The sequence below is a fragment of the Alosa pseudoharengus genome, unplaced genomic scaffold (genome assembly GCF_046254945.1).
Source record: "Alosa pseudoharengus isolate Yale_2024_CS ecotype anadromous, Long Island Sound unplaced genomic scaffold, YU_APseudo_1.1 YU_APseudo_1.1_scf_4, whole genome shotgun sequence".
NCBI classification, from domain to species: Eukaryota; Metazoa; Chordata; class Actinopteri; order Clupeiformes; family Clupeidae; genus Alosa; species Alosa pseudoharengus.
The window spans coordinates 30,022,044-30,038,932 of record NW_027468774.1 but is presented as its reverse complement, the minus strand read 5'-3'; the positions used below and the strand labels follow the sequence as shown (position 1 = coordinate 30,038,932).

The window sequence follows — 16,889 nt, the reverse complement described above, 5'->3', positions numbered from 1 at the left end:
AAAGATTATAATAAAAAGTCCATGGAGCTCCAAGACTGAACAGAACAATTTTGACAAAGGGAGGATTTATGTAAGGGACAGGTGCAGGAAATGAACCTGTGGACAGAGCAAAAGTCAACACATGATACCACCTTTGAAAGGTAGACAGGCTCCAACCTAATGACTTATCTATGGCTGGTAATTATTAGGGCAAAGTTCTCATGCCTGCTATAACTTTTCTCTACAGTCACTGCAGCAAAACAAAACAAAAAGAGACATGAGAGAAAGAGGGGAGAGAGGGAGAGAGAAAAAAGGGGAGAGAGAAAAAAAGAGGTGGAGAGAGGGAAAGAAATAGAAGAGGGTGTGTTGTGGGGAAGAGGCAAGGGTTGTGACGAGATCTGCATGCTCCCGACCCATCAGCTTCTCATATGCTCCTCTGGCTTGTGCCTCATGTTTGCATCCATAACTGTACACAGTACACATGCAAAACATGAAAAAGAAATTATTACTTAGTATTGGATGTGTAGAGCCAGTTCAGGGATATAAATGCCATTACCTTAACCCCTATACTTAGTTCTACTCCTGCATAACCCTAACCTTATAATCCTATAACGTATGTTGACTCATAATAGCTGTCCATACCACAAATGAACTATGAAAACAGTAAACATTTGTTCTAACGTAAAAAAGGTCTACAGTAGATGGCAGAGTAAGGACCACAGCTTTATAGTTGTGGTATGGACTCTCCTCCCACTTCATAGAACACTTTTTTAGTTACAATTCTTAATGTAGACAGCCTCATACCCCAAATCTTACCTCTGCCTTACCCTAATTCAAACCCTAAATACCTTGTAGCGGCTGTGGTGAACCTATATGCTTCTGGGTAGCATATGGCCTTGATCAAACTCGTTGATGGTTGCTGGGGGTTGGTCTTTAGTACTTGTTTAAGCTTAGAGGCAGTTATGCGCCCAGCTCTTTGTCTAAACCAAGTCCTGCCTGCACTCTGACTCCGAGTTGCCCTCTCTACAGCCTGGACCTGGGACAGGGTGAGCTCTTCTAGCTTGAAATCCTGGCATAGCTCTCCAAGCTCTTTGGGGGGTAACTGCAGTGTGTCTGGTGTTCTGTATTCAAGAAGAGTTTTAGGAAGCATGCTAGATACGGGAATGAAATCTTTGTGGTAAGGCTCCCTATAGCCATCAATGCTGCACTCCTTGGGCAGTTTTTGCTTAATGTTGCAAAAAAACTAGCATATGTCTCTGACCCTCTCTTCACTCTTGGGCATGGAACTGGAAGTGATTTCCCAACCTTGTTTCTAGTTGTCCTGCCGTCAATGGAACTGTCAAGCTTTTTTTTTTTGATTTTGCTGAGGAGAAGTCTATCTGAGCTACTGGAGCAGCAGGAATCTGAAAATAAGTTAATACAAATAAGGTCATTATATTTCATAACATATCTATATGCAGTATAAATCTGCCGTTTATCTGATGGCTGTGAGGAAAACAGGTAGGGCCATCATCACAGCATTGAGATGCCAAACTGTGTTTATGTGGGTCTTTGCTGTCTTAGCTCCTCTTTGCCCAACAGGTAAATTGTCACCCTACCTTTTTTACATGTGATGGCATCAGCCACTTGCACTGCTCTGTTGTGCAGGAAGCTGCATCTCGCATTTTTACCCCAGCTTCAATGGAAAAAAGCACTGCCCCTTCATGAGAACATGATTCTGATAATCTGTGAATAGAATACAATAAAAAAATTTAAAACCCAAAATGCAATCTACACCAGGAGCAAAGTGCAATCTATATCAGCACATTTTTGATGATGTGCAATATAGCCTACTTATACTAATATGGAGTAGCCCTTTAAATGATGAATACACATGTTTATCCCTTAACGTTACAGCTCTCCCCTGGTTCTGAAGTACACTGGCAGTATGCTAGTAGTAGTGCTACGTGTGTGTGTGTGTGAGAGAGAGATCTCGTGGTAAACATCCTAGCCTTACTTACCCTGCCATGCAATTGCAATGAGCTGCAATGACTTCTCCATCCTTCTTCGCAATAATCGAAGTCTTCAGAGGTGTTTCGCTTGATCGTTGAGAATGGTTTACCTTGAAACATAAACAACTGTCAGGCTAACGTTGTTGTTAAGATGTGTTGCATGATCGTTGACATTATAGCCGCTACTGCTAACGCTAGCATCTTTTAACACATAAAACAATATAAGAACAAACACTCACCCTGGCGAAGACTAAAAGATGATCGTCGTGGAGACGTTTGGTGCCGAGGTTGTGGACCCACCCGCTGACAAAAAAGTTATATGCCTCCATACTTTTATTGGCCTTCATTTGCTGTTTGGTGTAATACGATGTCTGAAGTACCAGATAGTTTGTAATGTCAACGGCCTCCACTGTCGGCAAATGTTTAAGCTCCACCGAAAACTCATGAGGTACGGGTCACGTCCAACATATTTGTCAATCAACTCCTTGTATCTGTGTCTTGAAACGGGCTCTAACTCCATACAATACGGGCTCTCTGTAACGGTGTCCTCCATGTTTACGCTAACTTTATAGACGTCCTGCCCTCCATTTGAAATCGCGCCGCCTGGCCGCGTCATAATTAGCCTGGTGTTACCATCCTACGTACTTCCGGCCAAAATTTGATTTCAGCCTCGCACGTAGTCTGGCCCAACCGACAGTATGCGGTTCGCGTACGACCGCGCCAATCAGCGAACATTTGAGTGATGATGCGGAACTTGCCTGCCGAGTTGCTTGTAGTCCAGCGAAGCTTGTAGTTCAACAGCATAGCAACAATGGCGACGGAGGAAGAGACGCTAGAAGCTATCCACGAAGTTGTCTCAACTCTCGAGGGCATTACGCAATTAAAGCAGGAACAAGAGGCTTGTCTTGTCAATTTTATAAATGGCAAGGACGTCTTATAACTCTCCTTCCAACTGGCTTTGGGAAAAGTTAGATTTATCAGATGGTGATAGCTAAACCTAAACGCACAAGTGTAGGCTACTACATGCATCACTACTTATCATGTTTTCAAATAAACGTTTGCTGCTCGTTATTCTCCCCCCTACTCTCAAATTACCTTAACAAAATCAATGCGGCATAGGACTAGGCCTACTTAAGGAATGGAATGTTAGCTACCCTACCGAGCGGGGCTCAAGGCGAGGCGGTGTGTCTTGACGTGAGCTAGCCTGTTACCGAGCGGAGCTCAAGATAAGGCTGCTGTGATTGTGCTTGACTGGGACTAGCGGTTACTGAACTGGGCTCAAGGTAAACCGCTCCGTGTTTGTGTTTGACAGAGGCTAGCCTGTGGCCGAGCTGGGCTCCAGGCGAGGCTACCGTGCTTGTGGACAGTAACGTTAGCCAGTCACCGAGCGTGGCTCAAGGTAGGCTGCGTTGTTTTATGCCGAGGCAAGCTCCAGGTTAAATAACACGTAGGTCGTCAGTACAATCCAATTTATCCGAGAGTGTAGTCTGAACAGCCCGTGGAGAACAAAGTAAGCTCCGACGAAGTCACCGGGCTGCGTAGAACAACAATCGTCTGATAAGCGGCGAGAAGAGATAACAGGGAAAACTGGCGTGTGACAAGAACTGATATAATCTCGGTGACGTGACGCTTTTGGTATACAACTCTCGGTCTGTGGCTGGCGCAAGTTAGATATATATCCACTACGAAGAGACTGCCCTAGCGGTCAGGTAGCCTGCATACTAGCCAGCGGTCTGTTTACTACTGAGAGCAGAAGAGCCTGAAGCGGAAGTGGTAAGCGTAAAAGCCTGAACTCCGGCGCACAGCACACATCATTACCAAACGTTGCTGATTGGTTAAGGGAACTCCAATGATTTTAAACCTCAAAATAAGCATCCGCCCATTACGGAGACAGATTATTATTACTTTGTTCCAGACTGTATGACGTAGAGAATTCGTAGTCACAGGCGGTAAGGGCCAGGCTACGTCATAATCATCACGTGACTGAAACCTGTGACCCGTGACTATTCAGGCAATACTAACAGGCCCCTTGCACCTTACTCTGGATGTATTCATACAAACTATCCTCCAGTAGGCTAGGTGCTAAATCATTAGCATCAGTCCATTCAAGCAATTCAAGCATTATTCAAATTAATAGCAGATGCTCACATTACTAGCCAAAAACCTCCCATTACAGCTTAGTTTCGATGTGCATATCACTTTAAACGACAGTACTGAGCTAGGTAATAACAATGTAGTTAGCTAGCAAGCAATGTAGCAGGGATTACAATGTAACAGGGACTACTTACGCCATGAGAAACTGAAAAGTATTCCTGCAGACTTCATTGCCTCCGATGAAATACGTGGTCCGGGGGGACTTTCTTTTCGTCTGCGGCTTTTTGGTGTATGTAGTCATCTCCGAAGTAGTACGTCTGTTTGCCTCAAGATGGCCAATGATTCGCATACTGCCACTGTCTTTCGGCAGCTATAAATCACTCCGTATTTTGAACATAAGCTCTGGAGAAAGTTTGTCGCTACACGAATGTCTCCCAAGGAGAGAGTTCTCCTTTCTTCGTCTTCTTCCTCATCTTCATCGTTGGCTAGGGATGTTCTCCAGTTTGATAAAATCGCTTCCATCATCCATGCACTCGTCTTCAGATTCAGAAGTTAGATCGCCGACTGGATAACCAGAAGCACACGGCTTGTCGCAGAAGTACTCCCACAGAGTTATGCTGTAAGAACAACTTTGAGCTCTTCTGCAATACATCTTGTTTGGTCCATCTCTGTTCAATGCTTCCACAAGTAGTGCTAGGCACAAGTAGGCAGGTAGAACCAGGGTCGCTGAATATTAAGTAGCCATGTGTATCGCTTGTAACGTGCAGCTGATTGGCCGAAAAAATAACAAAAGCACGTCAATGGCCAACTGCAGTTTAGTATGGAAATTAGCTAACACGCCCCAGTACAAAGAGAGAAACAGGCCAAACTATTTCAACGACAAAATGTATAAGGCCACCAATGCTTGCACATTCTACAAAAAAATGAAAATCACTCATTTGAAAAAAAAAAAGCTTAAATTGTGTTTTGCGCGATTTCGTCTAGGCCGACTTGCTGCTGGTTTTCATATGGCGGGACACATATACACATGTCCCCCACACACCCAGTCTTCAGGATGTGGTCCCGAGTCCATGTACCAAGCTTGGTGTCGATACGAGAAAGTGTTGCAAATTATAGCACCCCTAGTGGTCAAAGATTGCTAAAATTATTGTGTGTCCTCAGGATGTGGTCCTGACTCCATGAACAAAGTTTGATTTTGATACATTAAAAGCATTGCTGAGATATGACCTAAACTTCTGTTACTCTAGCGCCACCCTAGTGGTTGAAGGTCACCAAATTGATTTTGTGTCCTCAGGATAAGGTCGCAAGTCCATATACTAAGTTTTTCAATTCAATTCAAAAAACTTTATTTATTCCCAAGGGGCAATTTTCTCTATGCAGGCAGGGCTCTATCTTGCACTCCAGCGCAATTGACTTTGTATACTCGCGCTTTTGTCTTTCCTATTTTGCAGTGAGCGCATATTGGAATTTTCCCTCCACAGGTACATAGGGGCGTTTTAGCGAAAAGAGGGGCCGTGTTCCGGCGCAAATGGTCCCTGTTGATATTTTGCAGTTTCAGAAAACAATTCCGCCACAGACCAGGAACCTCCTGGTCTAAAGTCAGTTGGGCAAATTCAGATGCTATTTTAAGGGCGCATGCATGGCCCTGCAGGAATGAATGCTATGCACACCGATCTACAGACACCCTGTGCACAGATGGAAACATTCAAAGCCTTGATAATATTTGTCCGTTTCCCGTTTTTTTTCGTGCATTGGTCAACTAAAAATTTAGTAGCCTATATAGTACATCTACATGCAATATCTTTACAACAACAACGGCTAATTACGACCTATTCATTTGGACAACTTTATACAGCCCTATAAAGGCTAAAGTTACCTTTAGTTTTGTTCCAATTTACCGTTGTGTATGGCTTTAAACATCGTGTGCGCTTTAACATCAGCCTATAAGCATTATTCCAGCTGCGCTAAGGTTTTGACAAGCACCTCCAAGCTTTGCTATTTTCCCTCCATCCTTTCGTTGTTTTCAAAAAACGTTTTATATCCATGATGGCCTTGAAGTCTTCAGTTTGTGAATTAGCTTAAATCAGCTTATTATGTGCTGTTAACCAGCAACCATAGATAGTAAAAGAAAGCAGCAAGTAGCCTTGGCTACAATTTCTGTAGTTGCTGCATCCATTCATTGTTATCCTCTATCTTGCTCAAACAAAAGTTGTGCGTGCATTAAGTTGATGATAACGTGTTTACAAACTCTACTTTACATAAAATATTGTAAATAGCCTACTGTCATGTAGTCAGGGGTGAAAGTAAGCCGGTACTGGCCGGTACGGAGTACCACTAAAATATTTGGAGAGGGTACGCCGTACCGGAAAGAAAACTATACTGTCTCTGAAAAATATTGCACTTTCAGCATGACAACACAACTGCTAACGTCAAATTACCAGAAGCAACACGTTTCCCCCAAAATATATTTCATATACATCGTTCTGAACTGTATCTAAATTGTGTCTAAACCTCCCGTGCAGCTGGACAGACAACGAGCAAGCTATAGCGCGCGTACAGTAGCCTAATTGCGCCAACGTGCACTGGTATCCAAAGTGTTTTAGCAGACGGACGTTTCTTGGAAAGTCTCCGAAATAAATAAAAAAACATACAGGCTAAAGAAAAATATGTTGATGTTTCAATAGCCTATTCTGGTTTTATGTGTGCAGTGTTTCGCTGGAGAGACAAGAGACAGACAGCGCGTGTACGGTTAACCAGATCTTGCGCAGCAATAATGAAAGTGTTTTAGCGGACAGAAGTATTGTAGCGACCGGCTGTCAATCAGTGAGTGCCCGCGCTATGCATAACCCCGGGCACGCTCATGGTTGGCAGCCTGGCGAGAGGGGGGCGGGACCCCCGGAGAATATAGGCTACTGTTCGAGAAAGTTCTGCCTCTTTCGGTTCTGGGCCTGACACGGCCCGCTGTGTTATATGCTGCATTGTGTGCTTTGTGACAATAAACCAGTTCATGATAGTGAAACGCTACAGTATGTTGCAGTCTCCCAAATAAAAAGGCATGACTCAAAGAAACGTGTTTCATGATATACAGTAGCCTATATAAAGAAACGATTGGAAGTGGGAGCGAGCAGAGTAACTAGGCTAAATAAATAAATAAATGTTGAAATTAAGTGTTTGCAATGTATTCATAATCAAAAACAGATACAGGTGGGTTAAAGATATCTAGTGATACTAGAGTGATAAGAAGTCCTAGTGAATGCTTGATAAGTAGACTATAATACAGTAAATAAACAAACAAATAAATAATAAATAATTAGGCTAAGTGAAATTTTCGCCGCGCGCATTGCGTGCGCATTATAACTCTATCATAGTACCACCAAGAAATAAAAACTACTTTCACCCCTGCATGTAGTTAATGGGATACTGTACAGAGTTGGAAAGTTAGGTCAACTTGGAAACTGTTTCTCGTTGTTGAGTTGCCTGATGGTAAGGTGCTTGGGCGCCTGTGTTGCGCAATGCACTTTGCTCCTCTCATCTATACGACGCAGTTCCCATTTCTCCAAACCATACATTATTACAAGGACAAATATTGCTACACGAGGGAAATCAGTGTGGTGTCCGATGTGAAAAAATAGGTATAAATCTAGCGTACACATTTCCATGAATCACGGATGTGTTGATGACATAAATTAGGAAATATTAGAGGACTTAATGAGACGTGATGTTGAACTGCATGCCGATGCCATTTAACCCAAATGCCCCAGTAGCAGCAAGGAAGAGGAGAGCTTATCTGACAGAAGATCTTCATTGTCTATAGTGAGGTAATGTTAGATTACATTGCAAAAATTTCACCATGCATTCATAACCTCATGATTCAGTGAGAGTGATCCCAAAACATTGGAAAGTGACATTTCTGTATTACATTTTGTCAAGAGGAAAAATCAATAGCAAACTGTTCCCAAATGACTATAGCGCACTATAGTCAAAGGTCATTAAATTAATTGAGCCTCCTCCTTATTGGGTCCTGACCCCATGTACTGACTTTGGTTTTTATATGTCAAAGCGTTGCTGAAATATGACTATACTTCCTGTGATTATAGCGCCACACAGTGGTCGAAATTTACCACATTTCTTGAGCCTCCTCCTAATTCACCCTTCGCTAAGCCACACCCGAAAACCACCACAGGCCAATCATGGCTTAGCAACCCGTCACTAGGCACGGGAGATGACGGGCACTTTTTTGGATGTGTGGTGCCCTAACCCATGTAAAGACACAGTGAAATAACATGTTACACTATAGAAACATCATATAATTGGGAACACATATTGTTGTAACTATAAAAAATGACATATTGCATGATATTTCCATAACCGTGAGATACACGCTTCACGATGACGGCAAAAAGTTGTTACTGTAACAGACGTTCACCAAGATGTATAGCCCATCAGCAATCTATTTACACATATTTGAAGTACCATTCATGATATGTTGTCAAGTACATAGCTTAAATGGTATGTTTCTTTCGTTCCCCATGCCTGTTCCATTAATTCTGGCCAGGAGAGTCGAATGAAACAAAACGCACATTCGACTTCTGCTTAAATAACTCATGAACGGTTTTGTTCACAGCTGAAATTCCAACTGTATTTGACAGAGGAGCTTGCCAGGCATAGCAACAGTAACTAAGGAGGGCGGGACTTAGCGAAGGGTGAATTGGGTCCTGAGACTATCAGTAGGGGTTAAGTCATTGAGAGACCTCAGACCCACAAACCAGCCTCAGACGAGTTCAGGAAGGGACGTCAATTCCAGAAATAAGTACATCATTTACTTTAATCTTTATGGAGAATACAGCGGGAAAACACGTTTTTTCTTTTACAGTTTATATAAAAAATAGTAATTCACATTTATTGACTGACTGTCCACGTGATCTGCCAGAGTCACGCATAGGGACTCACGCCAGAAAGGCCCTATTGCGCGAAATTTTGGTTTATGGCTATGGTTTAAATGTCCTTCCTATTCATTAACATGAATGATGACTGACGAAATAAATTACTATGATGTTTAATAAACCATTGTAGGCATACATTTAACAAGTTATCATTATATCACATCAATTAAGTGTTTTCTGTAGGCTAGGCTACTGTGTGACATGCTTTACAGCAAAAACATCAACAAGTATAGGCTATCAACACGTTTTCAGTATCACAGTTGCGAAATCACATACAAGAAGGCATCCTCTTGATTGTACATTTTTGCACATTCCAACATAAGGAAGCAGCATGAGGAAACTTGTCGTTTTTCTGCCTTATGTTCTAACTAATTTTATGAGTCTGCAGTATCACCGAGTAAAACAGCTGTTACAAGAGGATCTGGCGTCCCTTTGTTATGATGCACTTCCTGCGATGGTCACTCGTCTCTAAATGACTTAACTCCCTCTCGAGACTATAGGCGTGTTCGACTTGAGGCAGATCTGTGCAGATCTGACTTGATGTGATGCATGCTGGGTTGAACACAATGCATACTGGGATGGACGCAATGCTTGCTGGTTAGAAATTCTGTCCGACTTCTGTCAGCCGGGGAGAGACTTACCACCGTGACACCATGTCACATGACCTTAAAATATCGCGGGAGTCTTAGCCTGCAGACAGATCTTGCAGTTGCCTTCCACGAGCTGCACGAGCTAAAACACGCCCTCATGACGTCAGTTCAAAGACGTGATAGGGCCATTTGGGAGGAATGTCCTCATGACGATTATGACGGGAGGCTCATGCTGCTTCCTTATGTTGTATGCGAAAATAAACAGAAATCTAAGGGATACCTTTTTATACGTGATTTCTGCAACAATGGTAGGCTAGCCTACTGAAAACGTTTGGATATTCTGTTATTTTCTGCTGTTGGCTAAATAGATAGACACACATATAGGGGAAACACTTGATATTGAATTTATGTGCTACAATGCAGGCCTGTTAACTGTATGACAACAGTGGTTTATTTAAACTAAATCATAAGAATTTATTTCGTCAGTCATCATGCTCATTTTAATGAGTAAGAATGAAAGTTCTGCTGTGTTTATTGCATACAACATTCCGCGATATCTCCCGCGATGTCTCCCGTGAGTCACGTCAGGCTGAGCTGCTCTCTGTTTTTGCTCCTTTTTTGCTAGCCTCTGAAGATCACGTTTATGTAGAAAGCCAGACCAAGTCAGACTCAGTCCAAGTCGAACAAGCCTAATGTACTGAGTTTGGTGTTGATACGCGAAAGCCTTGCTGAGATATCACTTCACTTCCTGTTTGACTTGATTGGTCACGACAGGCGACAGGTTTTGAATATGGCTCCAAAAAGCAATGCATTTGTGAGTCATGGTCTGACGATCATCTGCGTCAAGTTTTGTGAAAATTGGAGAAATTTTCTGACCTTTGATGCCTTTTTTTGTGTTTTTGATTAAATCCAATATGGCGGAAGATCCAACATGGCGGAAATTGACGTCATGGGGTGCGTTGAGTTCGGCCTTATCTAAGGAATCCAAATATACCTCAATGTGTACGGCTCAAACGTTAAGCGCATATGTAATGCAAAATTTGACTCATTGGTGGCGATAGAGCACTTGACACGAAACTTGCTGACATGAATCATAGGACTGTACCGAATCAATGTGCCAAATTTCCCAACTTTTTACTGTATGGTTCAATGGCAAATGAGCGTTTCGGTATAATAATAATAAGAAGAAGAACACATAGAATCACTATGGGTTGCCTCGCAGCTTCACTGCTTGGCCCCCAATGAACACAACAATACATTTTAGTTCCAATAATTTTTATTACCAGGCTCCAAGACCACTAAAAAACATGCATCACAAGCAAGATACAATACATCCAATAAATGAAATAAAGAAAGCATTGGCGCTTCCCATAAAATACGATTATACCAATGTTTTCACCACAGTGACTGACATTGTTAACCCTGAGGTTTAACAACAGCATGACTGTCATTCTGAGAATCATTCAGTCGATACATCAATGTGGTCATCAGATTTCTAAATAAAGCCTGAAAATAGCTGCCTCCTACATTACACAACAAGGCACTCACTCAAGAGCACCTAAGGCTTTGAATAATCCACATACAAATACCATAGGCAGCCTGAGGCTTTCACCTTTTAAAACTTTGCCCACAAGGGGACAGTAGAAAGGGGAGAGTATAAAGAAGTGTGCAATATGCTCTTAAGAGCCTTATCTCAATATGGTTTGGTTCTTCCACATTTATATACGGCACTGCATATATATGCCATTACCATAGACATTTGAACTGTAAAAAAAGTAAAAGTGCATTTCATCACAAATGCATAATTATTTTTTTATTTTACCTTTATTTAACCAGGCAGATCATTAAGAACAAGTTCTTATTTACAGTTATGGCCTGATAAGAAGCACAAGCTTCTTGGAAGAGAAGGGGAAAGGGGCAGTGAGAAAGGATAGAGAAGCAACAGTACACAAACACAGCTGTGCAGACATACATGTACAACAAGACAGCAACAGGGACCCGCAGGGTTAACATAAAACTACTCAGACATACAGGCACGAGCAAAGAACAGGATTACATAAACAGCACAGAATATAAAAAAACAATAAACAAATAATGCAACAAATAAATACATAGCACTTGCACTACTTTGCATAAAGTTTTATATAAAGAGGCACTAGATCTCAGGGCTTAGCATAAATATAATGTAATGTGATAGAGCTGATCATCATTATTCTGTCTGAGTAAATACATCCTGTCTGAAACAATACAAATAAAACAAAAGTTTAATTTGGGTCAGTCAGATTCGAAAGTGAAGGGTATTGGTCCTGAAATACTCCCATCTTCACGAGCATGTCCTTCGGTATGGGTCGGGCATGACGAGACACGTACAGCCTCTCCAGGTGACCGTTCATGGGAGAGCTCACGTACTCAGAGCAGGACGGGCCACTCAGGCTTGGACCACAGACCACCTGGAGTTTGTAGAAGAACATTCCGTGGTTCAGGTGACACACATCCTCCTTTGTTCCTTCCTTGAGATCCACTGTGCAAGTTCCGAGCCGGTCGTCATCCCACTTGCTGTCCTCGTCCCACACCTCGAACTTCACCATGCTGGTCTGAGAGAGAATGACATCACCAAGGTCAAAGGGCATGTTCCACTCAGGTGAATTGTTGTTCCAAATTACAGGGGTTCGTCCGCGTTGGATGCCCTGGGAGTCGAAGACCTTCACATAGGCGTCTGTAGCTGTGGTGGAGTCCCCCCACAAGCCAGAGGCTCTCACCGCGGTGATGACAACCCGAGCGAGACCGCGTTTGGTGGGACAACAGTCACTACCGACACCGGGATTGCCATGGCAACTGCACACACAGGGCTCCGTTGGGTTTCTTTTGACACCAGACTTGCAGGGCTCAGAGCAGTTTTGCCATAGTCCACTCTGTAAAATGTAATGCTTAATTGCTTTGCGTAGTTCTTTTCGCACTGGATGATTGGGGGTCACCAACTCATGGAGGGGATCCAGTGAATAGGAAATCACGTCTGGGTTGACTGGCAGGGAGGAGAGCCACTCCTTGTAGGCACTCGGGTCTTTGTCTGCTGAGAAGAGAAGCTCAGGGTCAGTGTAGTGGCCACCAAAGATCTCTGTGAGCCTGTCAGGACAAAGGGAAAAATATCAAATTTGATTGTTTGTATCACCATTATCACATTGCCTATCATTTCAAGAATAAAGACCTTAGGACACTGTACAATAAAAAATATCTTAAGATAGTACACTAAATCATAAAGAACATATTAGGACAGACCACTATACCATAAAGATATCTTAGGACAGTGCACATAAACATGTACCATGTCTCAAGCACCACACAGGTGTATTCCCACTAACTCCTCAGCTCAGATAGATAGATAGATAGATAGATAGATACGCTATTCATCCCGTGGGAAATTTTAGTCAGCTCACCTGTCATTGAAATTGCTGGAGAAGCTGTTCTTGGTCTCCATCCGTTTCTTCTCCTCCTGACAGTGCTTGAACTCAGCTCTTGCCTCCACGGTCCCTCCACGGTTTACGCTGGCTTCAGCCTCCAAATTCAGACAACTCTGGATCTCGTCTGCGCTCAGGCCCTGTAAAGAGACCATGCACTGCCTGATGCTGGTCACCGACTGCACTATCCCGCCCAGAGTCACCTGAAGGCAAGCAATTATTATTATTAGTAGTAGTAGTATCAATTCTGTCAGACTTGCCTCTGAAAACAGATATTGGTATAGTACAGCTGTGTATAGTGTATAATACAGTGCTTTTTTGTACAACAAAATCAGCTAAAATCATACATTGCACCAAATACATGAATTTTTTTTTTTCATTTGTGTAAATTATTGGAGGTATAACACTGAGGGTCTCTCTTCTCATGAAATACATTACTGGCATCAGAGAAATTCTTTTGACATATCAGAACAGCAAAAGGATTTTCCTGCCATGAGGCTTGGCATTATAGACATAATATAAACGAATGTGCAAACTCATATGTCACACGGATAACCTGCTCCGCATGCTTACCTTTGTCATGTAGTGAGTGCCAAAGTTGCTTATAAGCTTGTAGAAGCGCTGTTTGTTCTCACTGGTGTATTTCTTTGGAAGTTGACGTATGGCGCGCTCAAACTCCGGGTGGAGAGTGGGTTGGTTGGAAATGCTGTAGCTGAACATGGCAACAGAGAGAGTCAGCCATAGGTGAAGAGTAAAAATGTATCTCTATGTCGCATTTAAAAGTGTGGTATCATTTTATACATTTTAATGTGTAACAAAAATAGCAATGTAAACCCAGTAGGTATGTATGTAATGTAAGTACAGTATGTAAACATATAAAGGCTACTGTCAACTTCAGTAACTGTGCACTGTTATTCAGTTAGCTTTGATGACTGTATCGGTTTTGCTAATGTTGATTCGGTTTTGCCAACTCAAAAATAAACAATATAAAAACATTAACACATGTTTTTATGGGGTTGCTCTAGTAGAATATCTCCATGCCTATGGCCGAATCACAGTCGTGGGGATAGCGTATACTTCTCCAACCCTACACATAAAATACCATAGTGTTCCATATTGCTATGCATTGCACATTCAATTTAGAACACTACGGCTAACAATTCTAGATTATAAAAGATAAAGATTCTAAAAGACTTTTCCATACCCGTAGAAACCACAGACCACCTTATGGCTTAAGAACGTAAACTTGTCCTTCTTTGTTTTTTCCATAGAGTACTCAGCCAAATTTGACTTGGTCCCAGCCAGCATCAAAGAGCCTTTCCCCACTTTGGCATCTATTCCTAAGTTAGCCATCCAGTTGTTCTGTACGCTGGAGGTGCTGGAGCTGACCAGGGACTCGCTCGACTGGTGCTGAGAGCTGGCCACCTTCATGCTGCATTTCTGACTGGGTCTCCAGTGAACCACAGCTGCTGGGACTTTCTGCATCTTGCCCTCTTGATACGGGTTCCTGCACAACATGCAGGTGTTGTTTTCACGTCTCCATAGGTTCATGTCGATGACAAAGGCTCCCTTGCGCTGCATCTTGGTGATGTCGAAGCCTTCACCGGCCAGGTTGGATCCTGGGGCAAACTCGGCCTCTTTGCACTCACGGGGGGAGCCTCTGGTGCATGACTGGGTAGTTTGGGGTATGAGGGTAAGATAGATAGCCACCATAAAGGTGACTAGTAAAACACTCATGGTCAAACGGCCTGGAGTTGGGTCTGTGGAAAGGAGCAAGGTCTGATATTTATGATAGACAAACAAATAAACACACAAAAAACAGCAGTCTATGATTCAAATCATTCAAATATCTCTCTCTCTCTCTCTCTCTAAAAATCCTCCAGTGTTTATACTCAGTTTGTTAATTGTAACAGAACAGTGTTTTGCAGGGATCAGTTTTAACCCTCAAACTCAACATTTTGGTTTTATTAAAACAGTTTGTGGCATTAAAAATGTATTTATATGATATACTGCTGATTTTTTTTTAAATGAACAAAAATCATTGTGTTCACACGGTGTCACAGGTGTGAAGACACTTTGGGTTGAGGTGTAAAAATCACAGTCGTTTTGTCTTTTCACATCTTATCTACCTTATGTTGAATTTGACCACAGATGTGTTGCAGATAATGAAATAGAAAATGAAACTTTTCAAAATCGCAAGCTGTTACAATTCTTCAACTTCCTTTACCTCTTCTCAACTCTGCTCTCTGCTCAGCTGTTTTTTGGGGAGGGCTTGTTTATCTTACTTCAAAGACATGGTTTTTGAACTTTTACAGTGTGTCACAACCAATATGCAACATGAATGAAGGAGGGATTGTCTTTGTCAAGATCTTGCAAGAGATTATAAACTGACATTTAAAAACATAACCTGTTTAAGTGACATAATCAGTCTTCTGTGAGGAAAGTATCCCAGCACACATGGGTTATCTTGCTATTTCCTGAAAAGATCTTTGCTAGCAGCTACTACAGTGCAGTTGCTGTAGTTTTCAAATTATCTTCCAAATAGAACTGGAGATTCACAGTCTGAACAACATGAAACAAATGTTTACTTCAATGGGCCTTTAACTTGAGTAGGTATCTGAAACTGTCCGTGTTGCCTAGTCAAGTATTTATATTGTTAATAATTTTCTTTGTGAAGAACCTGAAGATCAAGAAGGTCAAACAAAGAACAATGTCTTCTACGTAGCTATTGTGCATATTCAACTGGAGCTCTTACCTTGATTCTGTCCTTGCAGCGGCCGTTATGTCGTATTAGACATCAAGTGATGACTAAGAGTCTGTAATGTTTTCTGACAATACTTTAACCTGACATCAAGTGACATTAAGTGACTCAAGACAGAGGTTGGAGGTGGAGCAAAGTTAGTGGGTGCGGATGGAAATGTTTGGTGGTTTCAGTAATGGTTGCCATGATTCAGACGTAGGACAGCAGAGATACTTAAAGTGAGAAACAAGAGTGAGGGAGAGAGAGAGACAAACGTGGGCAAACATTGTGATGGAGTGTCAGATGACTGTTACTATACTGTCTCACTTTTGAAAGATATTTTTGTAGTGGCTTTATTGCGTGCATCAGGTGAAGCACCGTGGGGTGGTCGTGGGGGGAGTGTGGTTTTTCTATGAAACTGACATCATTTTTCAAGTGAATTCTACTTCCAGTTTGATGATGGTTGAATTTATCATGCCATTTCTCTGAAGTGGTCAGGAAACCGAAACCTTTGACCCCTCATGTTGAGAACCGAGAACTGGGTAACTGAAAAAATGCAGCAAGCATGCAGATCACCATGAGTTAGGGCCTGTGCCCTCCAATCCCGCTATTTTCTATAGGTTGAGAGCGCCATCAGCGCAAAAAACATGATTGGTGGACACTGGCCCTTAAACTGTTAATTTCCTGCCAGTAAAACAACAGCTGGTTGAAACATCTATCCTACACAACTGATTGTCTTGAACATTCTGTGTGTGGTAGGAGCAGGCTTCACTCAGTTTCTTATAACTTTTTTAGAGTACTTGGCCAGTAACATCAAAGAAGAAATTGGCCACACTTTGCACACAAATGTGTTTATTGCACATGTGCAGCATTGTTATGGCACTTGCAATTGATTGAGAGGATGTAGTGAGTTTTGTAAATAATTCTGTACTTGGAAATGGTGGGAGACTTTTTATTGCCTTTCAGTGTTAAAAATGTTGGCACCTCATTTGGTTAGACAGTTGAGCACTGAGCGAAAGGGAAAAGAGGGATTGTTACTAAACCACAATATACTGGAATTACACAAACTAGTCTTATTTTTCTTCAAACCATGATGG

General features: G+C 42.2%; 1 protein-coding gene and 1 long non-coding RNA gene across 2 annotated transcripts; both read right to left on the bottom strand.

Annotated features, from left to right (window-relative positions):
• Window positions 1-377: 377 nt before the first annotated feature.
• LOC143103154 (uncharacterized) lies at window positions 378-1,667 on the bottom strand. The gene is made up of 3 exons (XR_012982736.1): window positions 1,578-1,667; window positions 1,285-1,382; window positions 378-445 (listed from the first exon to the last, which is right to left on the bottom strand). It is a non-coding gene; the product is annotated as an uncharacterized LOC143103154 (long non-coding RNA).
• Window positions 1,668-10,868: 9,201 nt separating this feature from the next.
• LOC143102310 (perforin-1-like) lies at window positions 10,869-16,131 on the bottom strand. The gene is made up of 5 exons (XM_076265811.1): window positions 15,808-16,131; window positions 14,257-14,812; window positions 13,626-13,764; window positions 13,032-13,255; window positions 10,869-12,720 (listed from the first exon to the last, which is right to left on the bottom strand). The coding sequence occupies exons 2-5, from the start codon at window positions 14,787-14,789 to the stop codon at window positions 11,862-11,864; spliced, it is 1,755 nt and encodes a 584-aa protein (XP_076121926.1). The 5' UTR covers window positions 14,790-14,812; window positions 15,808-16,131; the 3' UTR covers window positions 10,869-11,861.
• Between the last annotated feature and the right edge of the window lie 758 nt (window positions 16,132-16,889).

Coding starts and splice junctions, on each gene's coding strand:
- LOC143102310 (XM_076265811.1), bottom strand. CDS start 14,789: ATGAGTGTTTTACTAGTCACCTTTATGGTGGCTATCTATCTTACCCTC. Junction 13,765..14,256: donor GTGGTCTGTGGTTTCTACGG/GTATGGAAAAGT, acceptor TGCCATGTTCAG/CTACAGCATTTCCAACCAAC. Junction 13,256..13,625: donor GCACTCACTACATGACAAAG/GTAAGCATGCGG, acceptor GCTTGCCTTCAG/GTGACTCTGGGCGGGATAGT.